The sequence below is a fragment of the Molothrus ater genome, chromosome 18 (genome assembly GCF_012460135.2).
Source record: "Molothrus ater isolate BHLD 08-10-18 breed brown headed cowbird chromosome 18, BPBGC_Mater_1.1, whole genome shotgun sequence".
In the NCBI taxonomy this organism is placed as follows: Eukaryota; Metazoa; Chordata; class Aves; order Passeriformes; family Icteridae; genus Molothrus; species Molothrus ater.
In genome coordinates, this window is record NC_050495.2 from 3,507,333 (window position 1) to 3,523,895 (window position 16,563).

At 44.0% G+C, this 16,563-nt stretch overlaps 1 protein-coding gene across 1 annotated transcript; it reads left to right on the forward strand.

Annotated features, from left to right (window-relative positions):
* The first annotated feature begins 2,983 nt into the window (after window positions 1-2,983).
* Window positions 2,984-16,546, forward strand: TCTN1 (tectonic family member 1). Its single transcript, XM_036393335.2, has 15 exons — window positions 2,984-3,137; window positions 4,702-4,822; window positions 6,714-6,844; window positions 7,204-7,370; window positions 7,779-7,866; window positions 8,769-8,878; window positions 11,450-11,470; window positions 11,880-12,005; window positions 12,574-12,699; window positions 13,034-13,116; window positions 13,464-13,604; window positions 13,896-14,052; window positions 14,744-14,869; window positions 15,208-15,352; window positions 16,102-16,546. Exons 1-14 carry the CDS (start codon window positions 2,993-2,995, stop codon window positions 15,349-15,351), a joined length of 1,686 nt encoding a protein of 561 aa, XP_036249228.1. The 5' UTR covers window positions 2,984-2,992; the 3' UTR covers window position 15,352; window positions 16,102-16,546.
* Window positions 16,547-16,563: the final 17 nt, after the last annotated feature.

Sequence of the window (16,563 nt, forward strand, 5' to 3'; positions counted from 1 at the left end):
GAATGGCTGCACAGCTGAATGTGCCAAGGCGCTGGAGATAAGGGCGTGCTGCTGCCAGGGTGTGAGAGCAGACAAACAAGGTAGCTCCTCTCAGTGCCTCACACCCTCCTTTATCAGCAAAGGGAAGCACATATTTGCAGAGCTTCCCCCACAGAATCATTCCTTCCCTTCCTTGAGTCTCCTTCTTCCTCTTCCCTGTCCAGGTCCTGTCTAGTTCAAGCCCAGCCTGGCCTGACCCCTCGTCCTGTGCTGCTGCCTGCCCTGAGGCAGCTCAGGCTGGTGCGAGGTGACCTGTCCTGCATTACCTGGCTGTGCAGTTCTCCATGCCTCAGTGCTGGGTTTTCCAGGGCTGGAAGGGTTCTCTCTGTGCCACTCTGCCCAGCAGCCATGGCTCAAACACTGAGGAACATGGTGAGCTCAGGGCTGACAGACTCATTTGGCAGAGCACGACTCCGTGCTTCCCTAATGCTCCCAAGCCAGGGCACACCAGGAGCTCTTCACACTCCTCCATCCTTGAGAATCTTTCAAACAGCCTCCCTGGGGAAGTGATGGAGTCACAACCCCTCGAAATGTTCAAAAAATGAGATGTGGCACTTTGTGACACAGTTCAGTGGGCACGGGGGTATTTGGTCAAAGGTTGGGCTTGATCTTGGAAGTCTTTTCCAATCTTAATGATCCCATGATTCTACCCCAGGTCACCCACTCAAGTCTGTCCAGACAGCCAGACAACCTCAAAATTTACATGGTAATTAGTAACCTTTGATGAACTCTGTCACTCCTGCACGAGGATGTTGTGCCCAGACAAACAACTGCTCCTGGTTTTCATTCAGAGGATCTCTGAGCTCCTGTGAGACAAAACCCCAGCTATTTTTAATAAAATGCTTCAGAACTGGTTTTCTGCACTGTTCAGTGTCAGTCTGGACAGCTCTCCCTGAAAATGCCTCCCAGCCCATGCCCTGCTGCCTTACTCAGTGTTATTCTTGTACCCTGAGAGTCGATACCCTGCCAAGTGATATTTGTTTAAAATTCCCCAATGCACAAATTTGGCACAAAAACTGGACCAAAGGGCATCCCCCTGGTTACTGCAGCTGGGTGGAATCTTCCCACCTCAAAGTCCAAGATCTATTTACATCAGCTCACTTAAGCTGCAAAAACAGAATGAACTCTTCCTGCTAGGCTTGTCCAGACCAATAAATGCACTGGGGAGTGCAAAGCAGAAGTGCTGCACAAATTAATCAGCTGCTGAAGGCACAAGCAGGTTTCCAGCTTGTTTTAAAACTGATTCAGTGGGAGCTGACGTCGATCCTCCCTCCCAAGTATCTGAGCCCTGAGATTGGAGTGTGATAAATGTTACCTGTAATGCCATCTGCTGTACAGACTGCCCCAGCTCATCACTATTTATTTATTTAAGGGCTAATCTTGTGCTAGACCAAAATGCAGTTTATTTCAGCCTGCTTTGACTTTGTTTGGACTCTAATTCTAAATGCCTGTCCACTTGGACTTGTAAAGTGATCTGTCATAGGGCAAACCTCGTGTTAGCCCTGGAAAGATGAAGTTCAAGACAGCACAGTTGGATTAAAAAGAAAACTAATGTGAGAAGGACCACATGAGGCTTCCCATGCGAGGAGTCAAGAGAAGATGCAGAGTCAGAAATCACCAACAGGAATCACAGAATGGTTTGGAAGGGCCCTCAAAGATCATCTCATTCCAGCCCCTGCCATGGGCAGGGACCTTCCACTATCCCAGGTTGCTCTAGCCTGGCCCTGGACACTTCCAGGGATGGGGCAGTCACAACTTCTATAATGCTTAAATGCACATCAGAATCTTGCTGCTGAAACAGTAATTGAAACAGTCATAGAGTAAATCCCTGAACATGTTTTTGAATAAACAGGAATCTACTGCCTCTCAAATTGCTTGAATTTTCATTTTATAGGACCTCCCATATAAGGATCACAGTGCCCTTTTTAATTATTAATTAGGTCATGTTGACAGGATAAATTAAATCTGATAGAGAACAAGCATTGTGTATTGATGTCCTGATCTTATCCTACACACTAGGAGTTGCTCTTTGGAACGTTTCACAAGTCCAATACCAGGGTAAGTTTTGTGGTGGGGAGTTTTTCAAATGGTTTTTCTTAGATGTCTTGCCTTTCTCTACATGACAAAGGTGGGTTTTTTCCTATTACAGCAAGTATTTTAAGTGGATTTAGGTGAACTGTTGCTGTGAGTGAAGCCCTAAAAAAAAAAAGGTCACGAGAAAACCAGATTAATTCCATCCTACTTTGCTTTTGAACAGTTGCCCACTTCTATTCCATTTCAATGGTAGATGCAGTAAGAATTAATACCTCTTTATTCATCCAGCTCCTGCCCACATTCATCCAGGGTGCAATCTGTGCTTTCACATTTCAGCAAGGCTTGGTTTTCATCTTGGAGTCTGGTCCCCTGTGCACCATCAGCTTTGCCAAGTAATTCCTGATGCAAGAAGAATGCATTAAATTCTGTTTTCCCCTGCGCAATGCCATCAGCCCTCTTTGACTGATTTTGGGCTATTTCCCAATTTTTTTATTTTTATATTTTTTAAATGCGGGGCCTTTCAGGAGCTTTTGCCAAACCACCTTCGTGGGTTACACTTGGCCCGCTCCACCTGAACCCCTTCCCGTGGCTCTGAGGAGGCACCGACCCCTCATCACCACCGGGGCTGTTCCTGAGGGCGCTGGGTGGCACAGGCGGCCGCCTGGCACCACCACGACGGCCATATCCAGCCAGAACCCTACGCGTGGCCTCTCCCCGAGGCTCCCCGCGCTGGGGGGCGATGAGGGAGCCCGAAGGCGGCTGAAGGAGCCGCAGATACCAAGGCCGTGCCCTCCCTATGCCCGCCATATTCGGGGCGCGGCCCTTCCCCTTCACCCGCCAAGTCTCGCGAGAGCGGGATTCGCATTTCCCGTCATGCCCCGCGCGCCCTGGCAACGCGCCGTTGCTAAGGGCGGCCGCCATGGCGGCGCCGCCGCGGTTCAGGGCTTTCTGCGTCCTCATCCTCCTCCTCCTCCTTCCGCCGCCGCTCCGGGCGGAAGAGCCGGCCGATACAAGTGATGCCGCACAGGCGCGGGTCCGCAGCGCGCCGGCCCCGGTCACGGACGGTGGGTGCCCTCCGTGCGCTGCGGGCACCGGCGGCGCTCCCCGGCTGAGAGAGCCCCGCTGAGGCCTCCCTCGGGCATTCGGTCCTTGGCCTCCCCTTCGCATTGCGGTCGCCCAGGGCTGGCACACCCGCCCGGCTTTGGCGGCGATCTCTGGGGCTCTCTGCTCGGGCACCCCGGGCAGCTGCAGCCGAGGCCGCTCGGAGCCTCCTCAGGAGGGCTCAGCCAGCCCCGAGCAGGCCCCAGGCCCCGGGCACGCTGATCCTGGCATGGACATCCAGAGCTGGGCATCCCACAGCCCGGAGGGTCCGTGGGGTGGAGGGCAGGGTCTGCTGCCCACCCAGCACTGCTCTGGGCACAGCAGCAGCTCGGAGCTGGCACAGGAGTGCCCTGGGTGTCCTTGGAGAGCTCCAGCACAGCCCGGGCTGGATGCACACTGTGCCCCAAGCGCTGTGGATACATTGTCATAAAACCAGAGCTCACAAGTTTGGTTACTGTGTTCTCAGAAGGTGTTTCCCACTGTATAATTTGCTACACTTTGATGTCACTTTTATATCCTGGTGGTGTTGCCCTCAGCTGAGCTTTCCATGGGATGCTTGCCAAAGGAAAGCCACCCCAGTGCTACCTCCTAGGGAAAAGGGACTTAAATCCCTAATCTCACAGACATAACCTTGCAATCTAATCATCCATGTTTAAACTTCTCTGTTTACGGGGTGAGCTAAGGATCCAGGGCTAAGCTCAGCCAAGAGAACAGTCAGAACTCCAGAGATTCCAGGAAATACCTGGATGCTGTTCAGGTGGTCAGAGAACATCCACAGGGCCACAGGGAAACAGGCAGCAGTCAAAGTGAAATAAAGGAATTAGTTATGAAATTATTCTTTGAATGTCTTTATTTTAAAACACTGGCCTTAATTTTCCTCATCTGTGCTATTCTTAAGTCTAGATTAATTATAGAAAAACAACTCTCAAAAACAGATCAGTAGAATAATATCTGTTCTTTGAATTTATAAACTTGAAGACCTCAGAGAGTTTGAAGAATTTGCCAAGTGTAATTTACTGAGCCAGTTTACAGAATTATTAGCAATTTGTCTGTGATTACGATATTTCACAGTATCTAAAAACAGAGATAAAAAACAGTTTCAAAGAAGTCAATTATGGTTGTTTTGGCACATCAGGGAAATGTATTCCTGGCCCCTGAGCCATCTTCAAAACTTGTAAACATCTCTGCTCCTTCAAAATGTTTTATTTTTCTCCCTGATAAACTGAAACAAGCAGATAAACACACCTTGTTGGTACCTCTTATTTTTTTTTTCCTCTGCGAGGCTGAGCAGATTTTCACACCTCCAAAATCCCCATTGGGTTTTGTTTCTCAGGGAACAGTTTTTAGCACAGCTTGGTTTTGTCCATGTGTTCCAAATAAATTTGCTCAGCAGCAGAAAAGATTCCTTTTAGAAATAACTTCAAGAAAACATGAATTTGGAGAAGACTTTTGACCGCTAAAAGGTGAGGTGACGAGGGGAAGTGTGCGGCGTCCCCGCTGCAGCTCTCGTTTCGCTCTCTGCTGCAGTTGCCAGGCTCTGTGTCTGCGACCTGCTGGTGGCACAGTGCGACACCAACTGCTGCTGTGACCCCGACTGCAGCGCCGAGGACTTCAGCCTCTTCACCACGTGCTCCATCCCCGTGGTCATGTGAGTGCAGAAATAACCAGAAAGCACAAAATCCTTCCTTTGCCGCCTGTCCTCTCCCTGCTGTCGTCCTTCCCCAGCCAGGCAGAGCAGCAAATCCGCCTCCCACCCAGTTCTCTCCCTCTCATTCCCTCTTTCCTCCTGTTTCCCGGTGGGGATTTAGGTGGTGCTGCTTTTTTGGGGTAAGAATGATGCATCTTTAGACTTTGATCAATGCAATGTCTGGGAGTTAAAAAAACTGATCCCAAAGGACCAATCTGGCCACTGCTGTAGATCACCAGTTTTTATCAGTAAATTTATCAGTGACCTCTTTGATTACATTTATGATATCAGCTACACACCTAATCCATTCAGAGCTTGTTGAAATAGTGTGAGCATTTTTCTGACCCTAATTTTACAAGTCACCATCCCAACCTGCTCCCCCACTGCCACTTCACAAACAATAAAATGTAACATTATACCAAAAAAGTAAAGCCAGGAGTTGTTTCTTTGCTATTTAATCTGAAAACACCTTCACCCAACTTCATCTTCTCAAAGAGGAGTTAAGAAAGCTCATTTCAAAATAATAATGTGCAAAAAAAAATCTCTTGGTGACTTCTCAGAACAATAAGTGCAGCTTTTTCAACCCACCTTCTGTATAAATTATGCCAATCTGAGCACTGGGTTTATTCTTGGTGCTTTGGAATTTGAATTAGCAGTCATGCCAGACTGTGGTTTCTTATTGTTCTGGCACACAAAAGACTCCTGCTCCCCATTTATAGATATTTATATGGATCAGAAAGGTCTAATCAACACCCTCCTGAGTGACACTTTAATTGCCTCAGATGACTGTGCTGCCTTTGTCAACTAGAAATGCCTCAAATGAAATTGTGTTCCTTTGCCCAAATTCTTTTGTGTAAAATGTTTATTTTGCATGAAAAGCCAGGGGATTTTCAGTGTCTGCAGGTGTTGTGGGTCTCATTATTTACATCAGAGCTTATCTACATTTGCATATTTGTGTTATTTTGGCTGATCCCAATGCAGAGGCCGTGAGATCTCTGAAACAGCAGCAGAAGGGTTTGATTTATGGTGGGATCCTATTGGGTTTGATCCTATTAACAAATGACTCACCTCATGGAAGAGCTTAACTCCAGGCTTCAAAATTTCTGACAGTCATTTCACTTCTCCAGGGCCTGTCCTCAGCTGCTCTGTGCTGCTAAAATCCAGTTTCAGAGGGATCATCAGCTGCTGTTTGTGGCATGTGGGGCACACCAGAGCTGCCAGGCTCTGAACTGGCACATTCTCCCATTGTCCTGCAGCTCCTGATGGGCCCGTGGCACAGCCTTAAACACTTCTCCAAGACAGGCTGGGTTATTTCACCTCCTGTTCCTCTCTCTGCCATTTCTTTCACATCATCTCAAGCAGGAATTCTTCCAATTCCCTGCTCAAATCGAATATTATTCCAACATCCACAGAACTGACCTGGTTTCCTGCTCTGACATCCCACTTGGGTGGTAGGAATGAAAGTGCTGCTGAGCTGTGTGTGGCCTCTGGTGCAGCCCTGCATTTTTGGGGTCTCAACCATCTGGATCCCACCCAAATTGACATTTTCTCTCTCATATTGTCCCTGGTTTTCCCTCCCCCAGTCTGTTTCTTACCTTCCTTCATGTGGCTGCTCACAGTTTCCCCTGCTGAATAAAACATGTGGGAGAATTCTCTATTATTTATTATTAAGCACAGAGTATAAAACAATAGGAACCTTCTAAGGATGCACAATTGTTCTACAAATTATGCTAAATTCAGTAATTTCATGCTTTTAAAATTTCTCTGGTGCTGCCTCAGTAGATTAAAAAACTTTAAAGTCTGGTCAACACTAACTTTGAGTGGATCATTCATTTATTTTGTGTCTTTGCAGAGGTGACAGCCAGCTGTGTAGTCAGAAAGCTGCTGTGTATTCTCTTGATGTTGAAGCAAATCCACCAGAAAGGATATTTAAATTAATTGACCAAGTAAATCCCAGTATTTTCTGCATTCATGCTACAAACTGTAAGTAGAGTTGTAGGCAATGTTAAGCATTGTGGTGTTATTTTTTTGTAAGCTCTTTAGGTACCAGAAAAAAACCTAAATTTAAAACTATTTTTATTTTATTAAACCTCTCAGGAAACTGGTAATTCTGTCTGCTCACTGTCCTTATGTTGTGATCCTTTCACTTGTGAAAACATGAAATTAAACATTTGGTACTCTTGGTCTTGTCTGTTGGAAAAAACAAAATAGTTTGGGGTTTTTTTTTTGTAAATAATTTAGCATCCTAAATAAATAATGTTGAAAGTTGTCTCATTGTTACTAAGTATTGTTTCTGTATCTTTTTTCCCTTAAATTATCTCCTTCTCTAAATATTTTGTCAGATGAACAAGCCCTGTACCTCAAATCCCCTGAAATCCCAACTGCAGAAAATTTTGATGAGTTGCTTGACAAATTTGGAGGTGCTACTTTCAGTGCTGAGCCTGACAGCTGGAATTTGGATCCAGATGCTCAAAATCCCTCTGAGGCAAATGAAACTTCCAGATATGAGGTAAATTCTCTCTGATTCAATAGGAGGGAAATTATATTTGGTGCAATTAGTATTAAATTATTCCAGAAAGAAGAAATCAGCATTGTTTGCATCTGCTTTTAAATAATGCAGTTCTGCTGGAAGAAGCAAAATTTATATTGGTCTTTAAATATAGAAATGTAAAAAGAAAAATGTAATGTTTTGTGTTTAGTTACTTAAAAAGTGAGCTAGATTTTTAAGATCTTTGAAAAACAAGGCACTTTTTTCCTGCTATTTTCAGCACAAAGCTGTAGCAGTGACTGAAAAATTGCTGCACAGAGCATTATTGAGAGACCCTGTGGAAATAAGTACTGCTTTTATTCATATTTGTTGTCAATAAAAACGGGCTGAACCACACCTGTGTACCTGACTGTGGCTTTTATTTGGCAGTATGGGGTTCCTGTCCAGACAGAGGATGCATTCCTGAGGCTGCCAAGTCCTGTTGTCTCTTCTTGGTGCTCTGATGCAAATCCTGCAGGTTGGAAAATACACTTGAGTCCCAAATTTTTGCTTTTTAGGATTCTGTTCTTAGATCAGTCAGTCAGAAAGCTGGCACACTCCCCATGGAGAATTCAGCTAAGGATTCATAAACAGATGATTTTCAAATCACTTCTGTTTCTCTGTTTTGTTTGGTTTTTTAAGACATAGAATGGAAATTGTGTTGTGTCTCCGTTAAACATTCAAAGTGAGATAAGTAAATCCCTGAAAATCTTGTTAGAGGGTTGTTTATCCAACAAGAAAATGTCCTGTTTGGCATAAATGGTTTAAGCAAACAGCACAAGGGTGACACCCTGAGGGAGGAGGGGTTTGCACCAAGCCAGCCCTGGTGCAAAAAATAAAACTATTTTTATTTTATTAAACCTCTCAGGAAACTGGTAATTCTGTCTGCTCACAGTCCTTATGTTGTGATCCTTTCAGCCTTGGCACCTTCCCTTTGCCCAGGGGCTCCTCTCACAAGTCAGATTTGCAGGCTGAGCTCTGCATTTTAACCTTGCACACAATTTCCTGAAAAAGAACCCCACAACCAAACCCACACCTGCATTTCCCAAAGCCCACTGCCATCATTAAATGTGGTCTCAGTCAGGGTGGTGATTACAGGACTGAAGTCTCTTGTGAAAGAAAAAAAAATCTTATTAAGAGATTCAAAAACTAAGTAATTTTCATGAAGCTTTTTCTACTTGTTAAGAAGTAATATTTTTTCTTATAGCATTTTTTTGAGAATAGAAAAAGTTTCATTCCTCAAAGCTCACCTAAAACCTTATCTGCAATAGAGATGACATTTACTTTCAATTTTGCTGGTACTTGTATTTTTTTTCATTTATGCTTTTCATAATTGCTCTTTCATTTCCTCCAGTAATACTTGGTGACTTTTTTTTCCAGGCTTTTTAGTAAACCAAGCCACAAAATGCATTAGATCAGTAAGTGTGGAAAACTGTGACAGCATTCAAGCACTTAGCATGTTGTTTTATATCAACTCCAGCATTTTGGCAGTAAGTATGATTTGAAACAGTGATATAGCTGAAATACTCATATTTTATATCTTTTACATCTGCAGGATGAAATAACTTCTGTTTACTGAGGGATATTGTGTTTTATTTGGATTTTTAAATTGTGAGTTGGGAAGAAATGTCTCCCTATACAGCAGATTTTATACAGAAAGCCTTTGGGAATGTTTTTACTTCAAGCTTTGGTAACAGAAGCATTTACTGTTCTCTACTTAGCAAAATATAAATAATATAGTCAAAGATAAAGTAAAAAATAATAGTTTTGAAGAGCCAAGGTCGTGGCACTGAGCTAGTGCAGTTTCTTGTTCCTGTGCATGTTCAGGCTTTTCCAAGAAGCCCATTTATCAGAACACATAATTCTAAGAAATCTGAGTTTTAAAGAGTTGCTAAACCTTTGTACTGCAAGGTAAACCTGTCAGGTTTAATCCTTTACATCTGCCCCTTTCCTCCAAGCCTCAGTTTTTGCTAGTGGGGGCTGACACAGCTTTCTTTATGCTCCCAGACAACATGACTGAGAGCAGGTTTCTTTGGATCCTGCCTGCTAAAATCCAGTCTGGGGCTGTTTTTCAAAGCTTTGCCTACTTTTTCATCCCTTTCTGACCTGGGGGATGATGTCTTCTGTACAAATAAATCCCCTGTAAGGATATTCAGGAAGACAAAGAAATCACTCATGAAAAAAATGAAACTGAAATGCATCATACCTTAACCTGATGGCTCCTTCCAGAAGCTGAGGTTGTAAAGAAGCAGCAACCTCTTCACCATTAAAATTATTTTAATTTATGTAATTATTTAAATTCATTTAATTAGCAGTGAGGAACTGCTTAAAGACCCCTTCCAGGCTGCTCACAGATTGCAAAGCTCCCAAAGGCAAGGAAAGCCCACTAAGCACTTCACACCCTCACAGATGGGATCATTCTCCTGCTCCTTCAGGATCTCATTGAAATCAACCAAGGATTGCTCCCAAATGTTGGCTTTTGATCCTCCTGCTGTGGAAGAAGTGGAGAAAACCCTGCCTCAGAAGGGCTTTAAGTGTCTCCATGTCCTCCCAAAATTAGTTCTTGTTGGCTGCAGGACCAGAAAAGAGCAAGAGTGGCTCAGGCTGGGCTCCAGCAGCTGAGTGGGTTTGATTTAAAGATGAATTCCCTTTCCTGACTGGAAAATCCATAACCCCTTATCCCTGTGCTGCTTGCCAAGGTAATGGCTGAGCTTGGGAGGGGTCAGAGCTCTGCCCAGAGCACGCTGGGTGTCAGGAGGGATCAGCTGCAGGACCTGGAGGAGGCTGAGAAGCTGCTGGAGATGCTCTGTGGGAAGGTTCCCTTAGAAAAGGGAGCTGGAGGTGACAACAGGAAGGTGATGGCATTGGGACAGGGTGGCCACAGGGCAGAGCAGGAGCGCTCCCAGTGCCAGCAGGTGGAGCTGCCGGCAAAAAAAACGGCAAACCAGTAAGAGAGGGAGCCTTACTGGGAGCACTGGGACAGCGGGTCCCACAGAACGCCCCATCCCCAGCACGCCACCCTCCCTGCCTGCACGGGCGGCTGGAGTGAGAACAACGTTTGGGAATTGCTGCAGATAAACTCTGCTCTGTGCCTGGTCAGCAGATCCAAGGAGGGCTGGGGATTCCTGGGATGTCCCAGCTGGATCCTCACACACACCACGCTCAGTGAGGTGGAGCTGCCACAGCAATGAGCTGGTCCTGCCTTTTCTGGGGGGGAGCTGAGGCAGCAGCGTGGCTGCAGTGCTCTGAGTGAGCTCCAGAGACACCATCCATCACCCCAGGCATGACAAACAGAACTTCAGGAGTGGTGCTCACTCCTCCTAGCACCATTCCCTGAAGGATGAGTCTAATCTTTATTACAGAGACTTTTATTCATCCAGCTCATTCTGATGGCTGGGCTGTACTTGGGATGATGAATGTGTGACAAACTGTACCTGCACCACCTTCAGCTCTGCAGCTCCCAGGAATGTGTTCCCTGCTGGGACAGGAGATGAGTCACTGCTCTCAGTATCCCATCATAATTCTGCACAATTGCTTCATGATCAGAGTCCAATCCTTGGTCCCTTCCCAAAGATGTGACCCAAACATTCAGAAAAGTAAAACCTTTGACAAAATTGTACTCCATGGGAGTATTTTTACCTGACTGATAACCTTGGTCTGACATTTTTGCCTTTCCATGAAATATTTCTGGTGGATATTTTTCAGTGGGTCAACTGTATAACAAGAGAGATACTTGCTTCTCTTTTATTGGTTTAGAGACCATGAAACTATGGAACAGGACAACAAAAGCTCTTCATTTGGGAAGCACAGCCTGGCGGGTTTCCTAAACTGGTGGTCTCTGAATAATTCTAAAAGTCAGAAGAAGGAGGGGATTGGATTGTGACAGTTCTTTTCACACTTCCTGGATACTCTGGTTTATATCAAATTAACTCCACAACATAAAAGTTATTGTTATGAGAGAGAGTTAAATAGACAAAGCCTTACCTGCTTTTACTTGACTGCTACGTGCAATAGGTCAGATCTTTGCTACTGCTTTAATTTGTCCTTTTATTCTCCCTCAGGTGCCCAAATCAAGTCAGATGGTAAGTATCCTTCTAAATTAGTTGGAAGAGCTGTGGGCAAAATTCTTATTAAGTTATAGTCAGTGGGAATTTTTCACTGATTGATCAAATCTTTACATTTAAAAAATTACATCATTTGCTATCAGTAATGATACTTAGCAACTCCAAGATAAAATGCTGCCTGCAAATACTCAAGCCTGATACATTCCTCTCATATAGAACTCCCTATTTTCAAGAAAATCTCTTTTTTATTTAAACCCAGACCCTTTGCTTGAGCTTCAGCAGCACTTGTAACACAGCAGTTGTTCAGAGAATTACTGCATGCTGTTGCTGTGGAACAGAACCCAGAAAGGTCACAAATATAATAACACAGAAAAAGCCAAAATTAATTATACCCGGTGTTCAGAGCTGACATGAGTCTGTTTTCCAGGTGAATATTACTGTCCAGTCCATAGCTGTCCAGTCTGTGAATGGAATGAGGACTTTCCTGAGCAGTGCTGAAGCCCTGAGGCTCCCCATGGTTTTGGATGGACTGTGCATCAATGCAGTTCTTGGGGTAGGTCTGGCAGCCTTTTCCTCCTCAGAGCTGATGGAAAACATCAAATCACTTCTGATTCCCAAACTGCAAAGCTGTCAGGAGGCCTTGCAGCTTCCATATATTGTGACATCTCCAAAGCAAATATCATGGGAGAAGCACTGATTTTGGGTAAAAGAGAGTGTTTTGCAAGAAAAAAATAACTCTGTACAATATAACATGGAGCCAGGCTGAAATCCTGGTCTTACTTCTGTGTATGTGGCAAAACAGGCAATGATGTGAGTTTAGAATTTACTTTATGCTTGGGACAAAATTATTTCAGGGGCACTAATGACAGAGAGAGGAATAGATGCTGCACATCATCATTAATTTTAAAGTAGATGAATATTGTGTCTGTGCTTAGGTTTATCCAGAAGTCAGTTGTGAAGAGGCTCCAGCCTCTAGGGGATAAAATCCATCCCCACCCTGGAGCTGAGTTTCTTAAGCAAGGAAAAAAGAAAATACTTGCATGGTTTAATTTTTTTTTTTTTTTTTTTTAGTTTCTCTTATGTATTTATTCAAATTAATATCTAAAATGTTTAATTTTCAGGTGAATTATCACATTACCCACACAGACACAGGAGAAATAATAGAAGCAGCTGCTGCTTTTGTCTTGGGGGCAATTAGCAGAGAAGCACTTTCAATAGAGCAGAGCTTTGAAATCAGCTTCACTCAGGTAACTGTGGAGATGTCATGGGTGACTTGGTAAAAGACATTTAATTACAAAACTTATTAAACTTGAATCAGAACAATTGTTAGCAGCAAGGTAAAGCAGAACTTGCCCTGGATGCCCAGATGAGGCAGCATTTCAGAGCTGGGCCATGGAGGCCTTCAAAATCTGTCACATTTACAAGCCCCAGCTTGTGACTGTAACAGAGAAAGCAAAGCCTTACTTACAGTTTTGTCCTCATCATTCAAGGCAGGTCATAATCCTAAAATAACTGAAATATTTCTGTGTTTTCCAACCACTTCAGTGCAGGATAAGAACTAATGCTCTGTTTGCATTGCAGGAAAACACACAGCCAGTTCCTCTCAGTGGCAATCCTGGTTATGTTGTTGGGCTGCCTGTCAGAGCAGGATTCCAGCCTCAAGGATATCCTTTCCCTGCTGCATTTCTGTTTGCTGCACTTGCTCTGCTCCATCCTCACAAAGCCTTTCTAGCACGGACATCTACGAAATACATCTGTTCTCTGCCAAAAATAAAAATGTGCTTTTCTGGCTGTGTTTGAGGAGGGAATGACTCAGTCCTGACTGCAATCTCCTGGGACTGTGTACTGAGGTACATTTAGCCCTCCATTGCACACCCTGGTGCTTTTTCACACTGGGACAGGAATCTGGAGCCATTATAGCATTTGCAGCTATATTTTAAGGATATGATTAAGGATTCTTTTTTTGTCCCGATATCCATCAAGCATTTAATTTCCATTAACTGTGTGTTACATCTGGCATCATTCAGAGTAGTAACAAACACGGCCAACTCACCATTCTGCACAGCACATCCACCCAGGACTGCCTGGCAGCACAGGGAGCCAGAGCCCCAGTATTATTTGGTTATAACATGATATCAGGCTGCAAGTTACGGTAAGAAATTATTGGTTTTTTTATATTTAATGCTTTTAACCCTCTGACAACCCTTTCCCTTAGGCCCTGTTCAGGTCCTGGGCCATTTATAAAGCTGGAGGAATATTGAGAATAGAGTATTTAATTATAAAAAATGTCATTTAATTAACAATGGTCTTTCTCTTGGAAAGATTGTGTACATTAGCAACTGTAGCCAGAAGGCTTGAACAGAGCAGAGAGCAAGACAAATGATGACTGTGCCAAACCAATGGATTTTGCTGTAACTCATCTTTTTTTTTTTGTTTCTGGAAGAATTACAGCAGCTATGAAATGCCAGCCTTTGGCTCAGACCCTCCTTGATGTGCTGAAGGGCCAAAGCTTTCCTGAGTACGTGGCCTCATTTGGGAATTCTCAAGCCCAGGATGTGCTTGACTGGGTGCCAATAACTCAGCTCCACATCTCAGAACAGGTGAAGTTCAACCACTCCCACCCCTCCACCCTCACGAGATCTGTGCCTGTGCTGCAGCATCAGCTCAGCTTCACACCCTAAAAATGCAGGAACCAACTGGAAGAGAAAATGGGGCTGGGAATGCAGAAATAAGCTGGAAGAAACTCATGGAATATTCACAGAGGGTTTCATTCTTGCTGTAGAAGTTATATTTAATCAAGCTGGTATCCAGGCACCTCAGCTATGGATCAGGGCAAAATACTGGGTAGGAAATGAATTGTTTAAACATAGGTTGGAGTGTTGTTCTTCTAAGGATGAAGCACCAGAGGTGACAGAGGGAAGGAACAGAATCAGGGTTTCCCCTCCTACTCCAGGCCAGGGTAAGAGAGAGAGAAGCACAATATCACAATAGAAGACTGTGGATGGTCTCTTGCATGCTTCTGCAGCTAAAGAGTGAATGGTTTCTGTAACCAGAAATGTGAGAGTTCAAGGAGAAATGCCTAAAAATATTTAACATTGTAGCCTTCAAAATTCCGCCCTGGCAGAGTTCAGGATTTTGTCCTGCCCAGCAGCAGTGCAGGGTCCATCTGCTCTGGTAACCTCCCCAGTGAGCTTTGTGGGGACATTCTACCCTTTTAATAACATGAATAATTAATTACTGTGATGGTTTCTGCATAAGGCAGACAATGAGATGATTTCTCACACTTTGCAGAGCTCATGCCAAATACCTGTGTCACTGGGAATAGAAGTGAAGTGGACTAAATATGGATCCCTGGTCAATCCACAAGCCAGGATAGTGAATGTTACAGCCACAATCACTAGCACCACACTGAAGCAGGTATGTAATTAAATTACAGGATTTAAGAAAAAACAAGTGGCTTGTTTTCCTTGGGTATCAGCTGTGTGACAATGACCCAGATAATCTCATTATCTAAAGGCAGCACTTCACATTAGAATGTATTTACACCCAGCAGTTCTCCTCCAGCTCAAACACAGCTGTGGGCTCCTTGCCAAAACACACTTCAATAAAAATCTATATAGCATTTATGGAAAGAAACATGGAACTACATAGAAAAGGAAAAAAAAAAAGCTTTTTTAGCAAATATAATCCAGACCAAATAAATGATTGTACAAATAGAAAACTGAAGCTAAGTCCTGTTTGTATTTTCATTGCAGCTTCCCTCAGGAAGGGAAAGGATAATTCCTATAACAAGTTCTGTGGTTTTCACTGATATTTCTTCACCTGCAGAGCCAAGCTACAAAGCTTGGCCCACCATTAACATCAAGTTACCCTTTGACTTTTTCTATCCCTTTGTCTAAGGTAAGCATGCATAAAACCCCCCATAGTTCTGCTTTATCTTATTTTTAGTCTATTGTTTATCCTGTGACTATGATGGGCCATCATTTTTTTCTAAGTTGTAGATGCTGGGCTAAATTTGGCCAAGAGAGGAAGGGTGAGACCTTGTGAGGGTTCTCAGAAGGTTTAGGGTGAAGAAACCCCCCTGAAGTGGAAAGTACCCAATTATAACTGTGCAGGGAGGACAAAGGTTGCAGTTTGAACTCGCTGGTGGCTCTGGCCCAGCCCCAGCCTGGCCAGCAGAGGCAGGAGGGGAAGGGAAGAGCACAGGGACACACAGGGAAAGCAAGTTCATTATCCCACAACAGCAGAGCTAAATTGCTAATTAAACTCATCATGTGCTATTAGATAAGGCCTCTGCTTTATCTCCTTGCATAGATGAATAAGCTACATATTTCTGGCTATTTCCCCCACACCTCTAATTAATTACCTTTTGTAAAAAACCTGAACAGTTGAGTTGTGGTTTCAGTGACCCCTCCAGCTGAGTGGGCTGAAATCCATAGGAGACACCTGCTGCAGTCACCATCTCTCAGAATTCCCACTTCTTAAATCTCACTCTTCAGCTCTCAAACAGCCTCTCCACAGGGACACTCTAGCACCTGAAAAAATTCAAACACCAGCCTGGCCCTTTAGAATTTGCTTCTTTATGGCTTTTCTGGAGTCTGACTGTTCCCAGCAGTGCACTCACCTACATCTGTTCTTACACATTACAGTTCTTTTGATCCATGGATTTATGAGCTGTGGGGACAAAGAACTTTGCAGCCCCAAGGGCTGTGAGGGAGCAGTGAAAAGGGAAGAGAAGATGAGGGAATGCAGAATCAAAACTGGGATCTGCTGCTGGAACAAGGCATTGTTTGACGTAAGATGGCACATGTTTGCCTCTATTTTGGGGCTGATTTCTTTGTCAGGGAAAGGAGTGGTGTGTTGGTGTTTCTGAAATGAATGTTATATAAATAACAAAGTGGCACAAGCAGCAACAGAAATGAGGAAACTACCAACAGTATGAAAAGAATGGTTGGCAAAGAGATGTATTGATGATGAGCAGGCAGCTGGTGGAGAAGAAATTACCTTTTCAGCCTGGGTTGTTATCATTTGTACTGCAAGTTTGCTGCAAATAAAGACTGTTATCACAGATAAAAAAGAAATTATTTTAAATAAGTGGTACTTTTCTGGAT

Excerpts from the sequence above, each read along its gene's own strand:
- TCTN1 (XM_036393335.2), top strand. The coding sequence starts at position 2,993 with ATGGCGGCGCCGCCGCGGTTCAGGGCTTTCTGCGTCCTCATCCTCCTC. Across the intron at positions 12,006-12,573 it reads GCATCAATGCAGTTCTTGGG|GTGAATTATCACATTACCCA; the intron begins GTAGGTCTGGCA and ends TTTAATTTTCAG. Across the intron at positions 13,605-13,895 it reads ATATCAGGCTGCAAGTTACG|AATTACAGCAGCTATGAAAT; the intron begins GTAAGAAATTAT and ends TGTTTCTGGAAG.